This window comes from Colobus angolensis, unplaced genomic scaffold (genome assembly GCF_000951035.1).
Source record: "Colobus angolensis palliatus isolate OR3802 unplaced genomic scaffold, Cang.pa_1.0 Scaffold192, whole genome shotgun sequence".
NCBI classification, from domain to species: Eukaryota; Metazoa; Chordata; class Mammalia; order Primates; family Cercopithecidae; genus Colobus; species Colobus angolensis.
In genome coordinates, this window is record NW_012115066.1 from 179622 (window position 1) to 201772 (window position 22151).

The following is a 22151-nucleotide window of genomic DNA, read 5'->3' on the forward strand; positions in this document are numbered from 1 at the left end:
TTCCTTTGTTTTGCAAGGTTTTAATGCCAAATATTTTAGTCTTTTGATAATTGTTTAGTAAGTAGTGGTAAGTAAAGCCTCAATAAACAAGAAGTCACTTTGGTCAAGGTGTTATATTCCTTAATAATTACGAAATATTCTTTCAAATGAAAGATTCAGAATAAGTGAATACCCAAGTCCTTGGTTTATTGTATGCAGGTTGATTACTCTTTCAGATTATTTTTCTAACATAGGTAAACAGTTTTTTCTGTCCTCAAGTTATATCTTTAGAAAATATACCATTAAGAAGTATACATAAAAATTTTGGTATTTTTATACCAAATATAAATCAACAATGGAGAGATTAGTAGAAATTGGAGCAGTAAAATAATATGAGCACAAATTCTTACACTGATTTCTTCACTTACGCTTATAACTTAGTTCATAACTATTAAGACCCACTGCTTCGATTCCAGAAAGACTCTTTCAGAAACTTACAGGAAGAACATGCTCAACAGACCTGTGTAGGGAATTTATATTCTGAAGTTTTAAATCTGCTTAAACTTTTCCTTCTATTGATCAGCAGGATTCTTTATTTATTTTGTGCTATAAACTTGTGAAATAGATTATGCCAGATTGTGCTCCTGTAATGTATGCTCCTTTTTAAAAGTAGAACTTAAAGTTGGACATGAAAATGACTTTTCAATGTGACATTTACTGTTTCTTTCTAATTTTAGTTGTTTAAACTTACCTACCTAGCTTTATTCATTCCTAAAACTTTAATCTAAATTTTTGGTAATATTGCCACCAAGTGGTGATGATGCCTCATTCCCCAACAAATACAATTATTTTGCTTTGAGTGAAAACCATATTTGACTAATGAATTTTTCCATTAATGCCAAAAACTTAATCAGCAGACCTAAAAACATACATTGTCCATGTCTTTTTAAAAACATGTTTTAAGTTATCAGGATATAATTTCATTCTTACTCATTAGTCCTTTTCATCCTTTATTCTTTTAGGGAAGAATACAGCTGTCTTCTGCCCTGCTACCACTTTGCCAATTGAGAAGTATCCCAATGTTACATAAAAAGCCTTTCTCTTAGCAGTATTAGTTCATGAGCTATGGCTAAGTTTTGCAAGCCATTTTCTAAAATGGTCATTTAAAATGTTTCTTATGAAACAAGTTTACATTTAAAATTTAAAAGGCAGTAACAAAGTTTCACCTCACTTCTCGGCCTTTTGGCTAAGATCAAGTGTAGTATCTGTTCTCATAAGTAAATGTGGCCTATGTTGCAAATTCAAAACGTTATTTCTAAAATTTTGCTGTATCAAATAAACTATATCTCAAATGACAGGCATGTCAACCCATACCCATTTTGTTTTATTTTCTCTCAACTACAGCACAAATAATGACTTCTTAAATTGGTTACTAACAATAATACTAGATAGATGGTTCAAGAAAGAGACTTTCAAGAATGATAGGACTTCTTAAAAATGATCTTAACATTTTATTGCTGTCTATACTTATCATATATGTAGTGCAAATAATGACTTCTGGTGGTTATAAAGCATTCCTGAATTATAGGCTAGGGCTATACACTTGACATACCTGCTTTATATAACCATACAGTAATATTTAGACCTAATACAGAAATTCAGAGCTATTAGGAAAATTCTAATATACTGTATTTAAAACAGCTGTCTTCTTAGTTTCCCAGGGGAGACTAGCACAGTCTTAACTAATGATTAATGAAATAATACAACCACAACCACAAATAGTAATAGGAGCTTGAGGAAAATATTTCTTTAAAAAGGAATCACACACAAACACCTACCGTTATACATACATTATAATCAGGTGTAGGCACAATTTTTAAATTGTGTTCAGTTATATGCTAACAATGCATTACAAAGTTTAGCAAAATTGGTGAAAAGGGAAGCAAGTTCACCTTAGTGTTACACTTTTTTTTCTTCAGTTAACTAGTACAGTTCAAGTTCTCACAAGCAATACAACACCTTTTTTATTTTTCACAGTTATTGAAATCAAATATTAAATAATTTAATTCAGAAGTATTATTTATGCACACAAACTACACTTGTAACAGCATGACCTTTTACCTGAAAAATAAAGGATGAAATACTATATTTACTTATTTACATATTGCCCGTAACACTGATAGGCTTTTTTTTAATGCTTTGTTTTTTAAAAGTTGTACTGTTTTTAAACAAAAATAGATTTGAAAAGGCTGAACCAAAACAGTGCTACCAAAAAGTCACATCTTGTTACCAGACATCACTGTCCTTATAACAATTCAACTAATGAGATTTAACTTCTAATGTATCAGAACATTTAAAAAAAAAAACACAAAATCTTAATGTACCTATTTAAATAAACCGTGCTTCCATAATAAGAGTATCCTTTAAAAATGAAAAACAGTAAAGAGCACACATTTTTATTTACTCACAACACTGAATAATTAATGTAAACTTTTTGAATTTTTTTTTTTCCTTTAGACATTTTTCCTCTAGAGTAACTTTTCAAGGCCTTTTCATGAAGAGCCTTAAGTTTTATTGTCAAAATAAATGCACTTATTTTGGGAAACAGTTTGAAGTAAGTAATAAGCATTCCCCACTGTACTAACAACTTCTCTTAAAGTTCGTTTTCTATTTAGGTCACTAGCTTTTACATAAAGTCAACCCTGGTTCTGTGTAACTTACTATATTTTACCTATAGTCATTCCCACAAAGGATGCAGTATTATATTAGAAAGAAATATTACTTTAAATATGTTGAAAATAGAAGGACCAATTTAGAACTCTGACCTAGGTTCGGTCCTGAAAATGGGTCTTTCATAAATGAAGATCCAATTACTTTCACTTATTACTGTTCAGTTTATTACTAATCTGACAAGCCTAATTAGGTAACACTTCACTCTGTCTCACTGTGTTTTGTACAAAATGCTGTAGGAGAAAGTTAATAAAACACTATATAAAATATTAATTTTCTCTGCCTTATAGTTCTTAGCATTAAAGGTGTTCTGTTAACTCTGAACATAAACATAAAGTAATCCTATTATCCAAAGATGTAGTTTGGATTCTATTTCATTAAGCAACTGTCATTTCTACTACTAAATACTGCCAACATTCAGTGAAAAGGTAGGTTAAAAGAAGCTATACTTCACTTGCTTCACACAGAGGTCTCATTAGGCACTCAATTGGCTATTTTTTTTTCACTGAAAGAATAATCCTTCACTTACCCTTTCTCTGTGACTACCTCTTTCCCAGTACATTGGTCACATTATTTGAAAAACTTAAATAACAAATATACTTTTTAAAAGAATGTATATTCAATAAATTTCTATTTAATTCAATCTAATCTGCTCAATTAGAAATTTAATTTTGCCACAAAAATTTTTTAAAGCAATGTGCTGAATTCCCAATCCAATCCAAGATTCCTTTATATTTATATATATATATGCTAAATTACCATCTTTTGAGATGTATAATTTCTTAAAACATATTAGTTGCAAAGTTACTCTTAACCATAAAACTTCAAACAACTGCTACATTTAAAATCAAGCAACATCCAATACTCCAGCAGCCACAAGTTGCCGTGAGAGCCAGTCCAACCCTTCATACAGTCCCATACCACTTCGAGCATCACAGCCCTGAATATACCAGCTACGGCCACAGCATAATTTATGGAGACTGAGTAGTTCAGTGATTTCTTCTACTGACAGTGCCCCAGCAACATCCTGAAAGATATACACATATTTTTTTATCAGTCCATCCAAATTATTTGTTCTAACAGAAGCCTAAACAAAAAATATAGATTCATCTTTCAGTAATTATTCTGAGATTAATAAGAATAGAAAAAAATAGTTTGGTTTAACTAATTTATATGTGTGTGTATGTATATATTTTGTAAGGCTAGCTTAACAATGAAATCAATAAAGGCCTTGCAACCTAAATGGGAATATACTGCCTAAGTAATTTTTTTATCTTATGAGACGGAGTCTCACTCTGTCACCCAGGCTGGAGGGCAGTGACATGATCTTGGCTCACTGCAACCTCTGCCTCCTGCCTGGTTCAAGCGATTCTCCTGCTTTGGCATCCCAAGTAGCCGGGATTACAGGCACGTGCCACCATGCCCGGCTAATTTTTTTGTATTTTTAGTAGAGATGGGGTTTCACCTTGCTGGCCTGGTTGGTCTTGAACTCCTGACCTCAAGTGATCCACCAACCTCAGCCTCCCAAAATGCAAGGATTACAGGCATGAGCCACCATGCCCGGCCTGCCTAAATGTAAGGCATCAACTTAAAAAAAAATAAAAATTAACACATGGAAACCTTAATAAATGGCTTATATATAGGGTTATATATTGAAGAGTTCACTACATTCCCACTCTGAACACCCATTGCCCCAGCTTCCCAGGAGCAACCACCAGTAACAACATATTTTTCCAGAAAATTTCCATGCACACTCATGCAAACAGACACAAACAGGAACATAGTTTAGACTTTCTATAACTTGCAGGGTTTTTTGTTTTTTACATAAACATGTTGAAGATGAGTATCCTTCCATTATCAGCACAGATGGTCTGCTCAGAATTCCCTTCCATTGTGTGGCTGCAACATAATTTAACCAGTCCTATACTGAATGTTCAGATTGAAGTTTTGTGCTTATGTGCTATTATAAATCCATATATATACACACACGTACATACATAAGCATACATACACAAAAATAAGTTGACATACGTTTATGTATATTTGCAAAGTTATCTGTAGGATAACCTCTGGATATTTGTCTACCAGATACATAAAGGTAGAATTGCAAAGTAAAGGACTTTGATGAGTATTGCCAAATTGTCCTCCAAGAAAATGTCTCAGTTTAATAACCTACCAACAGTGGGAGGATGAGGCGGGCAGATCACTTGAGGTCAGGAGTTTGAGACCAGCCTGACCAACACGATGAAACCCCGAATCTACTAAAAATACAAAAATTAGCCGGGCGTGGTAGCAAGCACCTGTAATTCAGCTGCTTGGGAGGCTAAGGCAGGAGAATCACTTGAACCTGGGAGGTGGAGGTTGCAGTGAGCAGAGGTTGTGCCACCACACTCCAGCCTGGTGACAGAGCAAGACTCAATCTCAATAATAATAATAATAATAATAGTAATAGTGTATATAAGCCTAAGAATTACAAAACACTTTCATCTTTATCTGATGAGCACAAAATGGTATTTCACTGACTTATTTGCATGTCTTAAATATACCAGTTCTTAATAGTTTGCTTTTTTTTATTAAGGGGAAAATTCTTTATTCTTCATCCTACTCTTCCCCTCCCATGACATCTCCTCTGCTCCACTTCTACTCTCCTTCTACCTCTACTTAAAAGTATCTCATCCTCCTAGAAAGGCTCAAGGTCTAGGAATCTTCAGCTACTCCCAGTCCTTCCTTCATCCTCTCTATTCAGTCACCAGTTCTGCCTCAAAGTCTTTTCCATCTGCCTCCGCCTTTCTATTCATCAAAATCAGACTCTTGTTAATGCTCACTTGAATTATTTAAGCAACTTACTGCATCTCCCTGTCTCCAGTCCTTTGCCCTGATTCATTCTATCCCCAGAATTACAGTATTAAAACACTGCTATGATCTCATTACCCACTAATCCAACATTTTGATGACTCCTCTTTGCTCATAGAATAAAACCTAAATTTCTCAGTCTAGCCCTGTCAGACCTTTACAGCATGGCCTTGTCTGTTATTCTAAATTCTCTTCATCCTCTACCTGGACCTGACATATAGATCTGCTTGATGTTCCCTAAACTAAAAACATTCATGCTATTATCTTCTCTATGATGTTCTTCCTTTCACATACTGACTCAGCCTCATCCATAATTTCAACTCAAATCCTACATTTTACAATCTTACAACATGCCACATTTAGAACTACTCTCCTAATTCCCATAACACTGTGTTACTGAAGTTACTTATCAGTTTTCTTTGTATTCAAATCTCATTTATGGGTTTATATGCATACACAAGAGTTTCTGGTGAGCATTTACTACCTTATTTCTATTTTGTATACTCCCAGGTACCCAGTACAGCATTTTCACATAGATTGTACTCAAAATACACAGAAGAAACTTTATAAATATCTATGGAACTGACTGTCTTCTGAAATATTTCCAGTTACCTTATGACATGCACAAAACTACTAAAATAAATATTCCAATATAAAAATGCATTACCTGTTTGTTAGCAAAAATCAGGAGCAGAGCATCTCGGAGTTCTTTTTCTGTTAACAACTTTGCAAGTTCACTGTGTGCTTCACTAATTCTGTCTCTATGACTGCTATCTACAACAAACACAACAGCTACCCAAAAAACAAAGAAACAAAAAACCCAAAATACTAATTAGTCACTTGCTAAAGTTCAGTAAATGAGCCAAATATTTAATGATATCGTTATTATGTTATGGTTAGTGTTTGTCTACCATCATTATTTTCACACAGGGTCTGCCTAGTATGGCAGGGGCACCTACAAAAAATTAACGATATGATTTCAAGTAGTTTACATAACTTCTCAGGTTTAGTTTCCCCATCTATGAAAGGATTTACAACACTTGCTCTATCAAATGCAAATTGGTCTGTATATCAAATAACATTTTTTACATAACAAATTTCAAAATAGGCCTCATGATCATCTACCTACTGATGCTACTTGTTCTTCGAATACTACTTTTGTAATATTTAGTCTTTCAATAAAAGACTAAAAGATAAAAACCATCACCATTTTTATCTCTCCAAAGTATTATGTCTAAGTTAACTATCCCCAGACTTTTCAACCATTCCTCATATTCAAAATTTCATTTTTGCAGGGCACAGTGGCTCACAACTACAATCCCAGCACTTTGGGAGGCTGAGGTGAGAGGATCAATTGAGCCCAGGAGTTTGAGACCCCTGGGCAATATAGTGAGACCTTGTCTCTAACAAAAAACAATTTAAAAATTAGCTGAATGTGGTGGCACACACCTGTAGTCCTAGCTACTTGGAAGGCTAAGGTGGGAAGACTGCTTGAGCCCAGGAGACAGAGGTGGCAGTGAACTGCAATCATGCCACTGTCCTCCTGCTTGGGCAACAAAGCAACATTCTGTCTCAAAAACAAAATACATGTTTTCTATTAATTATGGCTCATACTAAATACCAAAAATCCCAAAGTAAAAATAATCGTTCAGTCTCTCATCTTGGTGGAAAGCAGGATAACATACAGAATAAGTGGCATAAGCGTAAACTCTATGTTGGGATCTATGAGGCAAAAGTGTAGAATAAGACCCAAATGTGACTAAAACCTATGTAGAGTATACATATGATATAATACAGTTTGGTCAAAAGCAAGCCACTGTAAATTCTTCTGCAGGTAACAACTATTTGTGAAAGAAATGTGGGAGTGGGGCTATAGTGAGATTATAACAGGATAAATGTTGAGTTTAACTGAATTCAGCAGAATCATACAATATAAATTCAACTCTATACCATGACACTACCAGCAATCACACCCATATAATACTGATAATATACATTCTCTGTTAAGAGAAGCATAAGTACTCTTAACTGACTATGTATCTAAGGTACATATGATTTTTATTCTGTAATAATGGTTTATCAGGAATAAGCTAAAAGTACATATTGTACTCTTTCTACTTTCATTTTTTACAAGGTAAGAAACTGGCCACCGGTACTTAAGTATACAATCAAGGACTTAATCATAAGTATCAGCTTTGCCAGTTAAATCAGTACACTGAAAACTGTCATCCTAAAAATGTGAAAAATTAAATGTCATTTTTAACTCTCACCTTGAGTATTGAGGTAATAATGTTTCCACAATGGTCTTAATTTGTGTTTTCCACCTACATCCCAAATAGTGAATTTCAGATTTTTATATTCTACAGTTTCCACATTAAAACCTGTTTTAAAAAAAAGTTACTTTTATACTATATTTATATTTACAATGAATGACACATCAAACACAGACAACCCCCCAGTTTATAACTGTGACTTATCAATTATCTATATGCAGCAATATCTACTGAAGCCTAATCAACCCCATTCCTACTCCTACATGGGAGAATGTATACCTGTAACAGCTCCTAGCCCTCTAAACCTCCACCAAGGTCCTTAGGACCTTGGGATCCATGTACTTGCAAGTTCTGTTCCACTACTACCCCCCACCCCACACCCTCAGCCAGGATCACCAATCCTCTGTTCCTTCCAACTGTCCCACCAATACTCTGATTCTTCTTTTTATCCCCATCCACATTTCAATCCCCTAGCCATACAATCTTACATTTTTTTCTCTGAGATGCTGATATCTTAGAGCCAGAAAAGAGCCCACCACCATGACAGATCAGTATCAAATAAGACCCCAAGAACTCGGCTGTAAGCTAGGGTTTGTCTATTAACTGTCCTTTAAGGCAAAAACCAATATTCATACTTACCAATTGTTGGAATGGGCTGCATGAATTCATCCTGTTTTAACTTAAACAAGATAGTAGTTTTTCCAGCACCATCCAATCCTAATGTAACGACCCGAATTTCCATTTTTGGTCCAATGTGAACTCGATTATCCTATGATTTAAATATTTTTAAATATGTTTGACATGCAGTTAGAAAGTAATAGCATTTAGCACCTTTATTATTTCTACATCTCCTATTCATTCCTCAACCACTGCAATCTGAATTGTATTCCTCAAAAATCCCATGCTCTCAAGAAGATGAACTCCTTCCCCATGGCTAAATCTTTCCTTAGTAAAACTGACCACTTTGTCTTTGTATAACAGAATATAACACACCCACTTAATTTTCTCAGATTTTCTAACTCAAATGAATCCTCTTTAAATCTTATTTAAACATGTTTTTATGCTATACTAAAAAACTCACAATAGGGCTAAATTAATTAAAATGAAAAGTACTGCTCAATTCCCAGAAATCTCTATTATGAATCTGATGTATATCCCTACAGACACTTTCCCATGCACATACTGGCCAACATACACAAACAAAACAATTTTTTTTAAAAAACAGTATCACCCACACATTGAAACTAATGTGTTTCACTCAACAGTATATTATGGAATCCTTTCAATACATATGGACCAACCTTTTTCTTTTAATGGCTTCTTCACATTTCATAAACCATAATTTAAACCCCCAACTGATAGATTTTAGGTAATTTCTGGTTTTATATTACAAATAATGCTATATTGAACATATTTATTTATTACCAGCTACCTGATTTCTCTGCTTCACTTCTTTCATCTCATAAAAGGAAGATTAAAATAGTACAAAATTTACATAGGATTATTAAAAGGATTAATTTTTAAAAATGCATACAAAAGTTCTTACAACAGTTCCCAAAATATATGTGTTATTTTTGCCTACTCCTTTGAGCACTCTTTGCTTGGCTTTTATGATACAAACTTTTCCTGGTTTGGTTTTATCCCATTTTTGGATGCTCCTTCTAATTTTTCTTTTATCTAGCTCTTAAATGTTGGTATTCTTGAAGGTCTATATGAGGCCCCTTCTCATTCTACATATTTTCACTCTCTTCACGAGCTTTAATTACCATCTATATGATGGCTCCAAATCTATACTTAAGTCCAGTTATACACCTCAGAAATAAAACAATATATGAAATAGAACTACCTCTGTGAGAACTCTAGAGAATAGTTAAGAAGCTACAGCACCCAAGCCATAAAACCAAGAAGGCATTCCAGTGAAAGGGGTAATAAAACTTGGGGCATTCTGTGCACTCATCCCTGCCCTTCCCCATTATCTGACATAGTGAGGATGAGGTGCAACCAGGAGGAAACTACAAAATACTAGCAAACTGAATTCAACAACACATTAGGCCAGGTGCGGTGGCTCACGCCTGTAATCCCAGCACTTTGGGAGGCCGAGGGGGGTGGATCACCTGAGGTCGAGAGTTTGAGACCAGCCTGACCAACATGGAGAAACCCTGTCTCTACTAAAAATACAAAATTACCCAGGCATAGTGGCGCATGCCTGTAATCCCAGCTACTTGGAAGGCTGAGGCAGGAGAATCACTTGAATCCGGAAGGCAGAGGTTGCAGTGAGCCAAGATCGTGCCACTGCACTCTAGCCTGGGCAACAAGAGCAAAACTCCGCCTCAAAAAAAATAAAAACAAAAAAACACACATTAAAGGGATTGTACACCATGACTAAATGGGCTTTATACCTGGAAGGCAAGAATTATTCCTCATCAATCAGTGTAATACACAGAATGAGAGGTAAAAAAAACACGTAATCATCTCAATAGTTGCAGAAAAAGCATTTGACAAAATTCAATACTCTTTCACAATAAAAACATTTGACAAACTAGGAATAGAAGGAAACTGCCTCAGTGTACATACACTATATATGAAATGCCCATAGCTAACATCATACTCAAAAAACTGAAAGCTTTTTCTCTAAGACGAAGAACAAGAAGATGCCCACAGAGCAATTCAAGAAAAATAACAAAAGTCATCCAAATTGTAAAGGAAGATGTAAAATTATCTCTCTTCACAGATGATATGATCTTGTATATAGAAAACCCTGAACAGTCCACACAAAAAGACCTATTAGAAAGAATAAATAAAGTCAACAAAGTTTCAGGATATAAAATCAACATGAATATCAGTTGCATTTCTATACATTAATGATAAAAATCCCAAAAGGAAATTAAGAAAACAATTCTACTTACAATCACATCAAAATTATACTTTCGGGGATACTTTTTATAGTTCATGACTAAAGAAGTTTCTCTGAACATGTAGAGAAAAAAAAGTTTAAGATACTTAGGAATAAACTCAACCAAGATGGTGAAAGACTTGGATATTATGTTGGTGCAAAAGTAACTGTGGCCTTTGCCAGTACTTTTAATGGCAAAAACCACAATTACTTTTGCACCAATGTAATATGTAGGCATATACCTAACCAAGAGGGTGAAAGACTTGTACACTAAAAACTACAAAACATTGCTAAAATAAATTGAGACATAAATAGACATTCCATGTCCGTGGATTGAAAGACATAATATTAAGAAGTGAATACTACCCCAGGTAATTTATATAGATTCAATGCAATCCCTATCACAATCCCAATCATGTTTTTTGCAGAGATAGAAAAAATTAAGCTAAAATTTATATGGAAGCTCAAGTGATCCTGAATAGCCAAAACAATTTTGAAAAAGAAAAAAGTTGGAGGACTCACACTTCCTTACTTCGAAATATATCACAAAGCTAATATATTGTTCTGTTTTTGCACTGCTCTAAAGAAATACCTAAGACTGGGTAATTTATAAAGAAAAGTTTAATTGGCTCACAGTTCCATAGGCTGTACAGGAAGCATGATGCTGGCATCAGTCTGGCTTCAGGGGAAGCCTCAGGAAACTCACAATCATCGTGGAAAGCAAAGAGGGAGTGACACATTTCACATGGCAGGAGCAGGAGCAAGAGGTTGGGGGAGGTGCCACACAGTTTTAAAAGATCAGATCTCATGAGAACTCACCTATTATGGCAAAGACAGTACCAAGGGGGATGACACTACACCATTCATGAGAAACTGCCCCCATGATCCAATCACCTCCAACCAGGCCCCACTTCAACATTGGGGATTACAACTGGACATAAGATTTGGACAGGAACATAGATCCAAGCCATATCAGCTACAATAATGAAAACTATGTGGTACTGGCATAAAGATGAGACATACAAACCAACAGAATAGAAGAGAGAGCCCAGAAATAAACCCTCAGGAATAGGGTCACATGATCTTCAACAAGGGTACCAGGACCACTCAATGAACAGACAGTCTCTTCAATAAATGATGCGGGGAAACTGGATAGCTACACGCAAAAGGATGTTGTGTATCTTACGCCACCTACAAAAATTAACTCAAAATGGATTAAAGCCATAAACTTAAGACCCCAAACCATAAAACTCCCAGAAGAAAAAACAGAGGAAAAGCCTCATGACATTACATTTGAGAATGACTTCATGGATATACCAAAAGCACAGTTTAAAAAAAAAAAAAAAGCAAAAACAAGTGAGACAACATCGAATTTAAAATTTTTGTGCATAAAATGACACAATTAACAGTGAAAAATCAACCTACAAAATGGGAGAAAGTATTTGAAAGTCACAGCTCTGATATCCTGAATATATAAAGAACTCCTACAATTAAACAACAAAAATAGTCAACCCAATCAAAGAGTGAGTGAAGGATTGAAATAGACATATTCAAGGCAATATACAGATGGCCAACAATTATATGAAAAGATGGTCAACAGCATTAGTCATCAGAGATATGGATATCAAAACAAATAAGGTATCATTTCAAACCAATCAGGATGGCTACTATCCAAAAACAGAAAATAACAAGTGTTGGTGAAAATGTGGAGAAACTGCATCCTGTGCACCACTGGTGGAATTGTAATATGGTGCAACCATTATGGAAAACAGTATGGTGTTTCCTCAAAAAATTAAAAACAGAACTACTATATCATCTACCAACTTCACTTCTGGGTATATATCCAAAAGACCATGAAAGCAGGGTCTTGAGGAGATATTTTTACACTCACGTGCACAGCAGCACTATTCCCAGTAAATCAAGAAGTAGAAGCAACTCAAGTTTCCATCAACAGATGAATGAACACACAAAACGTGGTATACACATTGTATTAGTCCATTTTCATGCTGCTGATAAAGACATACCCGAGACTGGGAAGAAAAAGAGGTTTAATTAGACTTATAGTTCCACATGGCTGGGGAGGCCTCAGAATCATGACAGGAGGCAAAAAGCACTTCTTACATGGCAGCGGCAAGAGAAAAATGAGGAAGAAGCAAAAGTGGAAATCCCTAATAAACCCATAAGATCTCGTGAGACTTAATCACTATCACGAGAACAGCACAGGAAAGACCAGCTCCCATAATTCAATTACCTCACCCTGGGTCCCTCCTACAAAACGTGGGGATTCTGGGAGATACAATTCAAGTTGAGATTTGGGTGGGGGCACAGCCGAAGCATATCAATTCTGCCCCTGGCCCCTCCGAACCCTGCCCCTACAGCAAACTTCTGCCTAGGCATCTAGGTGTTTCCACGCATCTTCTGAAATCTAAGCAGAGGTTCCCAAACCTCAATTCTTGATTTCTGTGCACCCACAGGCTTAACACTACACAGAAGCTGCCAAGGCTGGGGGATTCCAGCCTCTGAAGTCACAGCCTGAGCTCTACGTTGGCCCCTTTCAGCCACAGCTGGAGTGCTGGGACACAGGGCACCAAGTCCCTAGGCTGCACACAGCATGGGGACCCCCGGGCCCACCTTTTCCTCCTGGGCCTCCAGGCCTGTGATGGGAGGTGCTGCCATGAAGGTCTCTGACATGGCCTGTAGACATTTTCCCTTTGGTCTTAGGTATTAACATTAGGTTCCTTGCTACTTACACAAATTTCTGCAGCCGCCTTGAATTTTTCCCCAGAAAATGGGTTTTTCTTTTCTATCGCACAATCAGGCTGCAAATTTTCCAAACTCTTATGCTCTGCTTCCCTTATAAAACTGAAGGCCTTTAACAGAACCCAAGTCACCTCTTGAATGCTTTGCTGCTTAGAAATTTCTTCCGCCAGATACCCTAAATCATCTCTCTCAAGTTCAAAGTTCCACAAATCTCTAGGCAAATGCCACCAGTCTCTTTGCTAAAACATAACAAGAGTCACCTTTGTTCCAGTTCCCAACAAGTTCCTAGTCTCCCTCTTAGAATACCTCAGCCTGGATTTCATTGTCCACATCATTATCAGTACTTTTGTCAAAGTCATTCAACGAGTCTCTAGGAAGTTACAAACTTTCCCACATTTTCCTGTCTTCTTCTTAGCCCTCCAAACTGTTCCAACTCTACCTGTTACCCAAAGTTATTTGCACATTTTTGAGTATCCTTTCAGCAACGCCCCACTCTACTGGTACCAATTTACTGTATTAGTCCATTTTCACGCTGCCGATTAAGGACATACCCGAAACTGGGAACAAAAAGAGGTTTAATTGGACTTACAGTTCCACACGGCTGGGGAGGCCTCAGAATTATGAGGGGGGCAAAAGGCACTTCTTACATGGTGATGACAAGAGAAAAATGAGGAAAAAGCAAAAGCGGAAACCCCTAATAAGCCCATCAGATCTCATGAGATTTATTCAACATCACAAGAATAGCACGGGAAAGACCGGCCTCCATTATTCAATTACCTCCCCCTCGGTCCCTCCCACAACATGTGGGAATCCTGGGAGATACAATTCAAGTTGAGATTTGGGTGGGGACACAGCCAAACCATATCACACATACAATGGAATATTACTCAGCCTTAAAATGGAAGAAAATCCTTTCACATGCTACGATATGGATGAATTTTGACGACAGGCCAAGTGGAATAAGCCAGCCACAAAAAGGCAAATACTGTATGATTCCACTTATATGAGGTATCTAGTCAAATTAATAAGGGAAAATACAATAGTGGTTACTAGGGACCAATGAGAGGGGGCAGAGGGGAATTGTTTAAAGGGTATAGTTTCAGTTTTACAAAATGAAAAATTTCTGGATACGTTCAACAATGTGAATATACTTAACAGTACTGAACTGTACACTTTTAAATGGTTTAGATAGCAAATTTTTTATTATGTTTTTTACCACAATAAATAAATGTAGTATATCCTCACAATGAAGTACCTTGCAGCTGGAGAAAGGAACAAAAAATGTCACTTTATACTGCTACGGAGTGACGTTTAGGATGTACAGTTAAGTGAAAAGAGCAGGAAAAAAAAGTGTGTAAGGTATTCCACCATTTAAATCCAAGTAGTGTACATACAAATATATAAACATATTTCTCTATACTTTTTAAAATGATGACTAAAACTAAGAAAAAATTCTACATGATTTTCTATAGGGAACTAAGTAAAAAGGGTAGAAGGAACAGGCATAAAAGCTAGATTTCTCTGAATAAACCTTGCTTTGGACATTTGACTCTGGATCACATAAACGTTTCACATAATTGTGAAAACATAATTAATTTTTTTAAAAAACAGTCCCTAAAAATAGAAAGCAAAATGGTACACATGAACTTTTTTTATTTTTTTTGAGACGGAGTCTAGCTCTGTCGCCCAGGCTGGAGTGCAGTGGCGCGATCTTGGCTCACCGCAAGCTCTGCCTCCCGGGTTTACGCCATTCTCCTGCCTCAGCCTCCCGAGTAGCTGGGACTACAGGCGCCCGCCATCTCGCCCGGCTAGTTTTTTGTATTTTTTTAGTAGAGACGGGGTTTCACCGTGTAGCTCAGGATGGTCTCGATCTCCTGACCTCGTGATCCACCCGTCTCGGCCTCCCAAAGTGCTGGGATTACAGGCTTGAGCCACCGCGCCCGGCCCACATGAACATTTTTTAATCAGGGAGAAGCCACTTTAAAAGAAGCTTAAATATATCAACCAAATCCCAAGTATGAAACTTGCTTGGATTGTATCTAAAATAAAGCAACCATTAAAAAAATTGTTTTGAAAACAATCTGGGAAATTGGAATACTAACCATAGTTGATAATATTAGTGAAAATATTAGAGATTCATTCTTAAACTTTTTTTGTGTAATAATGATATTTTGGCTTTTTTTTTAGGTGATAGGAATTTCACTATATTGCCCAGGCTGGTCTTGAAGTCTTGGGCTCAAACCATCCTCTTGCCTCAGCCTCCTGAGTAACTGGGACTATAAGGTATGCCACTATGCCCAATTATGTTTGTTTTGTTTTGTTTTGTTTTTGAGGCGGAGTTTTGCTCTTGTTACCCAGGCTGGAGTGCAGTGGCGTGATCTCACCTCACTGTAACCTCCGCCCCCTGGTTTCAAGTGATTCTCCTGCCTCAGCCTCCCAAGTAGCTGGGATTACAAGCATGCAGCACTAAGCCAAAAAATTTTGTATTTTTATTAGAGACAGGGTTTCTCCATGTTGGTCAGGCTGGTCTCGAACTCCTGACCTCAGGTGATCCACCTGCCTCGGCCTCCCAAAGTGCTGGGATTACAGGTGTGAGCCACCGCACCTGGCCCCAATTATGTTTTTAAAAAGAGTCCTTATCTTTTGAAGATACACCCTAAAATATTTCATAGATGAAATAAGATGTTGGGATGAAATAATATGATATTAGGATTTGCTTCAAAATACACTGGGAGATTGCAGGTAGAAAAAGGAGTAGGTAAAAGGGGAGATGAAATAAGTTTATAATTGCTCAAGTGGGTGATGGATATAGGAAGATTCATTATATATATCATATATACTATTTATATTTTCTTATTTTTACTTTTTAAATTTAAAAATATGGTGCACTTCACAAATTTGTGTGTCATTCTTGCACAGGGGCCATGCTAATCTTCTTATTCCAATTTTAGTATATGTGCTGCCAAAATGAGCACACCATTTCTATTTCCCACTGATAAAAGTTTTCTTAAAAAGCCCCTAATGCATGAATTTCATGGTTGTCTCTCTAAGGTGATTATCATGAAATGTAAATCAATTATGATTTGTCAGAAAAAAATACCTAAAAATAAAGTACAGTATATTACCTTTGTAAAAGTGACAGGGATGCTGGCATCCAACTGAATGTGATCTGCAACTTCTGTAAACTGCTGCTGCTGTTTCTGCAATGTTTCCAGTAACCTTGTAATTTCCTGTTTTGCCAAGACAACTCTACAATCATCCTATAAGAGGCAAAACAATATTTCTTATAAACTTTTTATAAGAAATAAGGAAAAGAGACTTATATTACCAACTCACAATAAAAGCAGTTTTAACATTATAGTAGTCAAAGTTAAATGTAAATTTGACAAGAATAATAATTGGGCATTAATACATAATTTAAGGACCTAGCAACAAAAGAATGGATAAATTGTAGAACATTGATAAATGGAACACTACATCACAGTGAGAATAAACCATAGCTACACATGATGATAGAAATTTCACAAACACAATGTGGAGTGTAAGAAGACATGGCATGGAGAATTCATACTGTATGATTTCATTTAATTACCAAAACAACCAAAATTAAGATATACATTAGAAGTTAAGATAGTGATTTATCATGGTGGGAAAGGCAGGTAGTGGCCAGAAGTGAGTATGAGGGGACTACTGGGGAACTGACAATGTTCTGTTACTTGATCTAGGTGCTAGTTAGACATTAATGATCAGTCTGAAAATTCAGCCAACTGAATACTTATGCATACATTTCTATATCTATGTTCTACTTCTATAAAAAGTTTAAAAAATAATTTCAGATATACATGTATTCATTAAAAAAATAAAGAATACAGGTCAAACTCCCTCTAGATCCCCAGATCCACTCCTCAAAGTCGAGAACTTTCCAGTTTCTTGAATATTATTACAGACTATCTATACATATACCAATATAGTCTTTATATGAAAGAGATCTCCCAATAATATGCAAGCTCCATGAGAATGACAGTATTATCTGTTTTTGCTCACTGTTAGATACTCATATTAGTTGACAGCAATTCCACTGTTTCAGCTGTTCAGGACAAACACTGAAGTCATTATTGCTTTCTCTTTCCCACATGCCCTACATACAATCTATTAACAAATTCTTTTGAATATCCAGAATCTGGGCGCTTCTAATCCCCATTATCCAAGCTACTATTACCTCTCACCTGGAATTCTACAACAGTTGCTTAACTGTTGGAATTCCATCCTTCTATTTTTGCCTTTGTCCAATCTATTTTAGACACATAGGCCAGGACAATCATTTTAACACATAAGATTAAGTCACATTTCTACTCAAAACTCTACAATGGTCCTCCTATCCCAATCAGTAAAAGCTGAAGTACACCCAGGCATGGTGGCTCACACCTGTAGCACCAGCACTTTGGGAGCCCAGGAGTTTTAGACGAGTCTGGGCAACATGGCGAAACTCCGTCTCTATGAAAAATACAAAAAAATTAGCTGGATGTGGTAGCTTGCTCCTGAAGTCCCAGCTACTCAGGAGGCTGAAGCAGGAGGATCACTTGAGCCCAGGAGGCAGAAGCTATAGTGACACCAGACTGTATCACTGCACTATAGCCTGGGAGCAAGACCCTGTCCCACTCCCCCACTCCCACCAGCCCCCAGCCAAAAAAAAAACAATTGAAGTCCTTATAATGCCTCACAGGGTTTTCCTTACATAATTCTCTATTAATCTCTGATTTCAGCTCCTATTACTCTGTCCTTTGCTTATTCTACTCCAGTCAAGAGGTCAATTTTCCTGTTCCTCAAACATACCAGGCATGCTGCCCTAGGGTTTTTGCTATAAACATTTCCTCAACTAGAATGTTCTTCTCCCAGTTAGGGCCTGAATGAATTCCTTCAACTTTTTACTTAAATCTTTGCTCAAATCTCACCTTCCCTCAATAATGCTTACTCCGACTATTCTACTTAATAATGCAATCTGCTGTACAAACACAAACATGCAGTTGCAGAATTCTTTTTTGATTAGCTCTTACCACTTTCTAACATATAGTATAATTAACTTACTTAGATATGGTTATGGTTTATTGCCTGTCTTCTTGCTAGAATGCTAATTCTACAAGATTATGGCTTTTCGCTTCTTTTGTTCACTGATATATTTTAAATACACGGCATATGTTAGGTGCTCAATACATATTTGCTAAATGAGTATTCAGCATCCAGTATCATGCCAAGAACTTTAGATGATGCATAATTTGTTTAGAATGGATGGATAATTAAATTATGTTCTCAGAAGTGAAGATCAGTTTGTGATGTTCCATCCATTCCTCTGTTCAATTTTCTCTGTAGTGGGAACTTTAAAGAACATTGGTTAGTATTCTGTAGTCATAAAATAGAACAAAACTAATACGTCCATATGAAAAATGAATCCAAGACCTTGATTTTTTTGCATTAACATAGATAATACTGTATTATTAAAAATTACCAATTCATATGGCTTGGCTCCATGTCCTCACCCAAATCTCATCTTGAATTGTAATCCCTACATCTGGGGAGGGACGTGATTGGATCACGGGGACAGTTTCCCCCATGCTATTCTCATGATAGTGAGTTCTCATGACATCTGATGGTTTTAAAGTGTGACATCTCCCCTTTGCTCACACTCTCTCTCTCTCCTGCTGTCTTGTGAAGAAGGGGCTTGCTTCCCCTTTGCCTTCTACCATGATTGTAACTTTCCTGAAGCCTCCCCAGCCATGCAAACCCGTGAGTAAATTAAGCCCCTTTCCTTTATAAATTACCCAGTCTCGGGTAGTATCTGTAGAGCGGTGTGAAAATGGACTAATATACCAGTCATTTTGGCACAACACTTCAGAAACTCTAAAACACTTAAATATTTCAGTAACTATGAACATACTTTTTCATAAAGTAAATATGAATATACTCTTAAGTATTCAAGTTAGTATGATTTAGGACACGATTCCACTCTGATTTTGCTGTGTAGCTTCATTATCCGCCATGAGTTAAACATGTATTTATTAAGCTCTTCTATCTAGATGCAAAGAATTCAGTGACACAAAGATGAACAAGATGCATCAAGATACATCAAAGATGAACAAGGTCGGCATCTAAAACACACAGGCATATTGTCATTCGAGGTCAAATCAGAAGACACAAATCACACCACTATTTGAATAGAAAGAACTTAAAATAAAAACTGTTAACTAGGTGTAGTTACTAACTAGGTAGCTAAAAGGATAAAAGGAACTCTGAGGTACTATGGAGGTAGCAATTGTATGAAATAATATAGCTACCACTTCCAGTGCTGAGGGAATAAAAGGAAGAGGTTAGAATTATTAAAACTTAGAAACTTGCAGGAGGGGCTCACGGAGCTGAAACTCAAACCTCCGAGAAGGGTGGTCTCCTAACATGAGTAACTATGCCCCCTCTTGACAGTACCTAACATGGGTCCAGCTGGCAACACAATTACGAGGTCTACAGAGTTCCCCTAGTATCACAAAGCAGAGGACAGAAGAGTAGGTTTCGAGCCGAAAATCAACTTAATAAATAGCATACATATCAACTGTTACAATTCAGTGTAGTAAGGACTCAATGATAATCCAAGACTGATGAAGCTATAGACTGGCCACTTTCATGTAAGTAAGGGTAATCAGATACTTAAGAGAAAAAGCTCTACAATGGTAAAAGGCTTAGCCTACAATGATTTGAAATCAACAAAATTATCAGTAATATATCAGTGAAGATAACACAGACTGCAGCTTTTCTGAAATTCCTAGGGCAATAGTTATCCTTATACCTCACACTTAGGAAAACAGATCCAAAACACAAATGGATAAGGCTGACATTTGTGTTAGAATAACTTTGAGCCTCACTTATTTAAAAAGTAAGTCATCTGCAAACTGGGTAACAAATTGCTTATGGTATCTCAACCAGCACAAAACATATGTTTGTTCTAACAGTGAAGAACTACCGAATTACAGCAGAGGTAGGCAGTACATGCTAGAGAGGCACTCAAAAAAAGACCAACAAAGAGAAAGCTTCAAAGAAAGGCAAACATTTAAGCTGGACCTTGAAGGAGCAGGAAGATTTCCACTATAAGAAAAGAGAGATATATGCACTCCAAGCAAAAAAAAAAAAAAAAAAAAAAAAAAAAAAAAAAAGGGCATATATGCTTGGCAAAGAAGAGTAAAAGGACTTGGCATTAACTGAAGAATGGCAAGAAGTTAGAAGGCTTCAAGAACCCATGGCTCAAGGTGGGGAGGGCACATGAACGAGAGGGCACTGATAATTCCACACTAGTGAAATAATTCAAGGTTGCAGACCATGTCCTAAGCACAAAGTTACTGCATACAGCAGACACAAAATAATAATAAAATACACTAATGTATACCTCTGGTAATTATCTACTTAAACTTACAACTAAGACCCTAACCACATTTAAACTACCTACCTGCTGCAAAGTCTTTTCACAATGGAGGCAGGCTGCTGAAACCTCTGACAACAAAATAGTCATATCTTCTTGTTGCTGCCTGAGCCAAATCAATTTTTCACGAACATGAGCATCAACAACACTTAGAGCCATTTCTTCTTGACGACACAGAGTTTCATGTAGATCATAAAAATATGCTCGAATACATGACCGGGCATTCTCTGCAGTCCCTGGTACCTAAGAAAATGAAAATAAATTTTAAGTAACTGTAATGTTAATAAAGATTTTACCTGTGAAATATTTAAAATTTCAGCCTAGGCAACATGGCAAAACCCTGTCTCTACAAAAAATAGAAAAAATTAGCCAGGCGTGGTGGCATGTGCCTGTAGTCCCGGCTACTCAGGAGGCTGAAGTGGGAGGACTGATTGAGTCCCAGAAGTCAAGGCTGCAGTGAGTCGTGATCACATCACTGCATGCCAGCCTGGGTGACCGAGCAAGATGTTGTTTAAATACCATCTATATTAAATTCCAAAATATAAATCTCCATGCTAGATCTTTCCCCTAATGCACAGACATTGGAAATTCAACTGTTTATAAATGACATCTCAAGCAAAATGGAATGCCTAATCTCTAGTCTCCCCTATTCCCAAACCTAATTGCCTCTATCTTGGTAAATGGCAACTCCATCCATCAGGATGAAAGCAAAAAAAAATTGGAGTCATCATGATCACCTCTCTTTCATAGCCCACTACTCCGTTAGCAAATTCTGCTGACTTCAAAATATATACAGAATCTGATCATGCCTCATCACCTCCAAGTTACCTATCCAATCAATCTTAACAATTAATCACTAAGACCTATCTATTGTACTTCTTTAAAATCTTAAATCCATCGACTTGTGTCCACTCTCTCTACCCTAGTATATTATAGGCCATAAGCATCTCTAGAATTTTAACTAGAAAACTTTAACAACATCCTAATAGGTCTACCTACTTCCAATTTTGTTGCTCCTCCAATTCATTTTCTACATTTAAAACAACCTTTCTTAAGGAAAATCTGATCATGTCATTCCTATGTCAATTCTTCAATGGCTCATCACTGTCCTTAAACTAAGTTCTGAACTCTTTATTAACATGGCTGACGAGATCCTGCATGATTTGGCTTTGAACTCTCCATATCCTCTTTTCTTGTCATGTCC

General features: G+C 36.5%; 1 protein-coding gene across 5 annotated transcripts in view; it reads right to left on the reverse strand.

Annotated features, from left to right (window-relative positions):
- Nucleotides 1-1467: 1467 nt before the first annotated feature.
- The window catches only part of TRIM23 (tripartite motif containing 23), a 35997-nt gene continuing 15313 nt past the window's right edge, over nucleotides 1468-22151 (reverse strand). For 2 of the 5 annotated variants that reach the window (XM_011940699.1, XM_011940698.1), the window contains 6 exons: nucleotides 20975-21190; nucleotides 16614-16748; nucleotides 8475-8604; nucleotides 7833-7943; nucleotides 6230-6354; nucleotides 1468-3736 (listed from right to left, as the gene is read on the reverse strand). In XM_011940699.1, the coding sequence (XP_011796089.1) occupies nucleotides 3557-3736; nucleotides 6230-6354; nucleotides 7833-7943; nucleotides 8475-8604; nucleotides 16614-16748; nucleotides 20975-21190 (897 nt within the window). In that variant the 3' untranslated portion in view covers nucleotides 1468-3556. The remainder of the gene's footprint in view (nucleotides 3737-6229; nucleotides 6355-7832; nucleotides 7944-8474; nucleotides 8605-16613; nucleotides 16749-20974; nucleotides 21191-22151) is intronic. The other 3 variants (XM_011940702.1, XM_011940701.1, XM_011940700.1) reach the window with 3 other exon arrangements.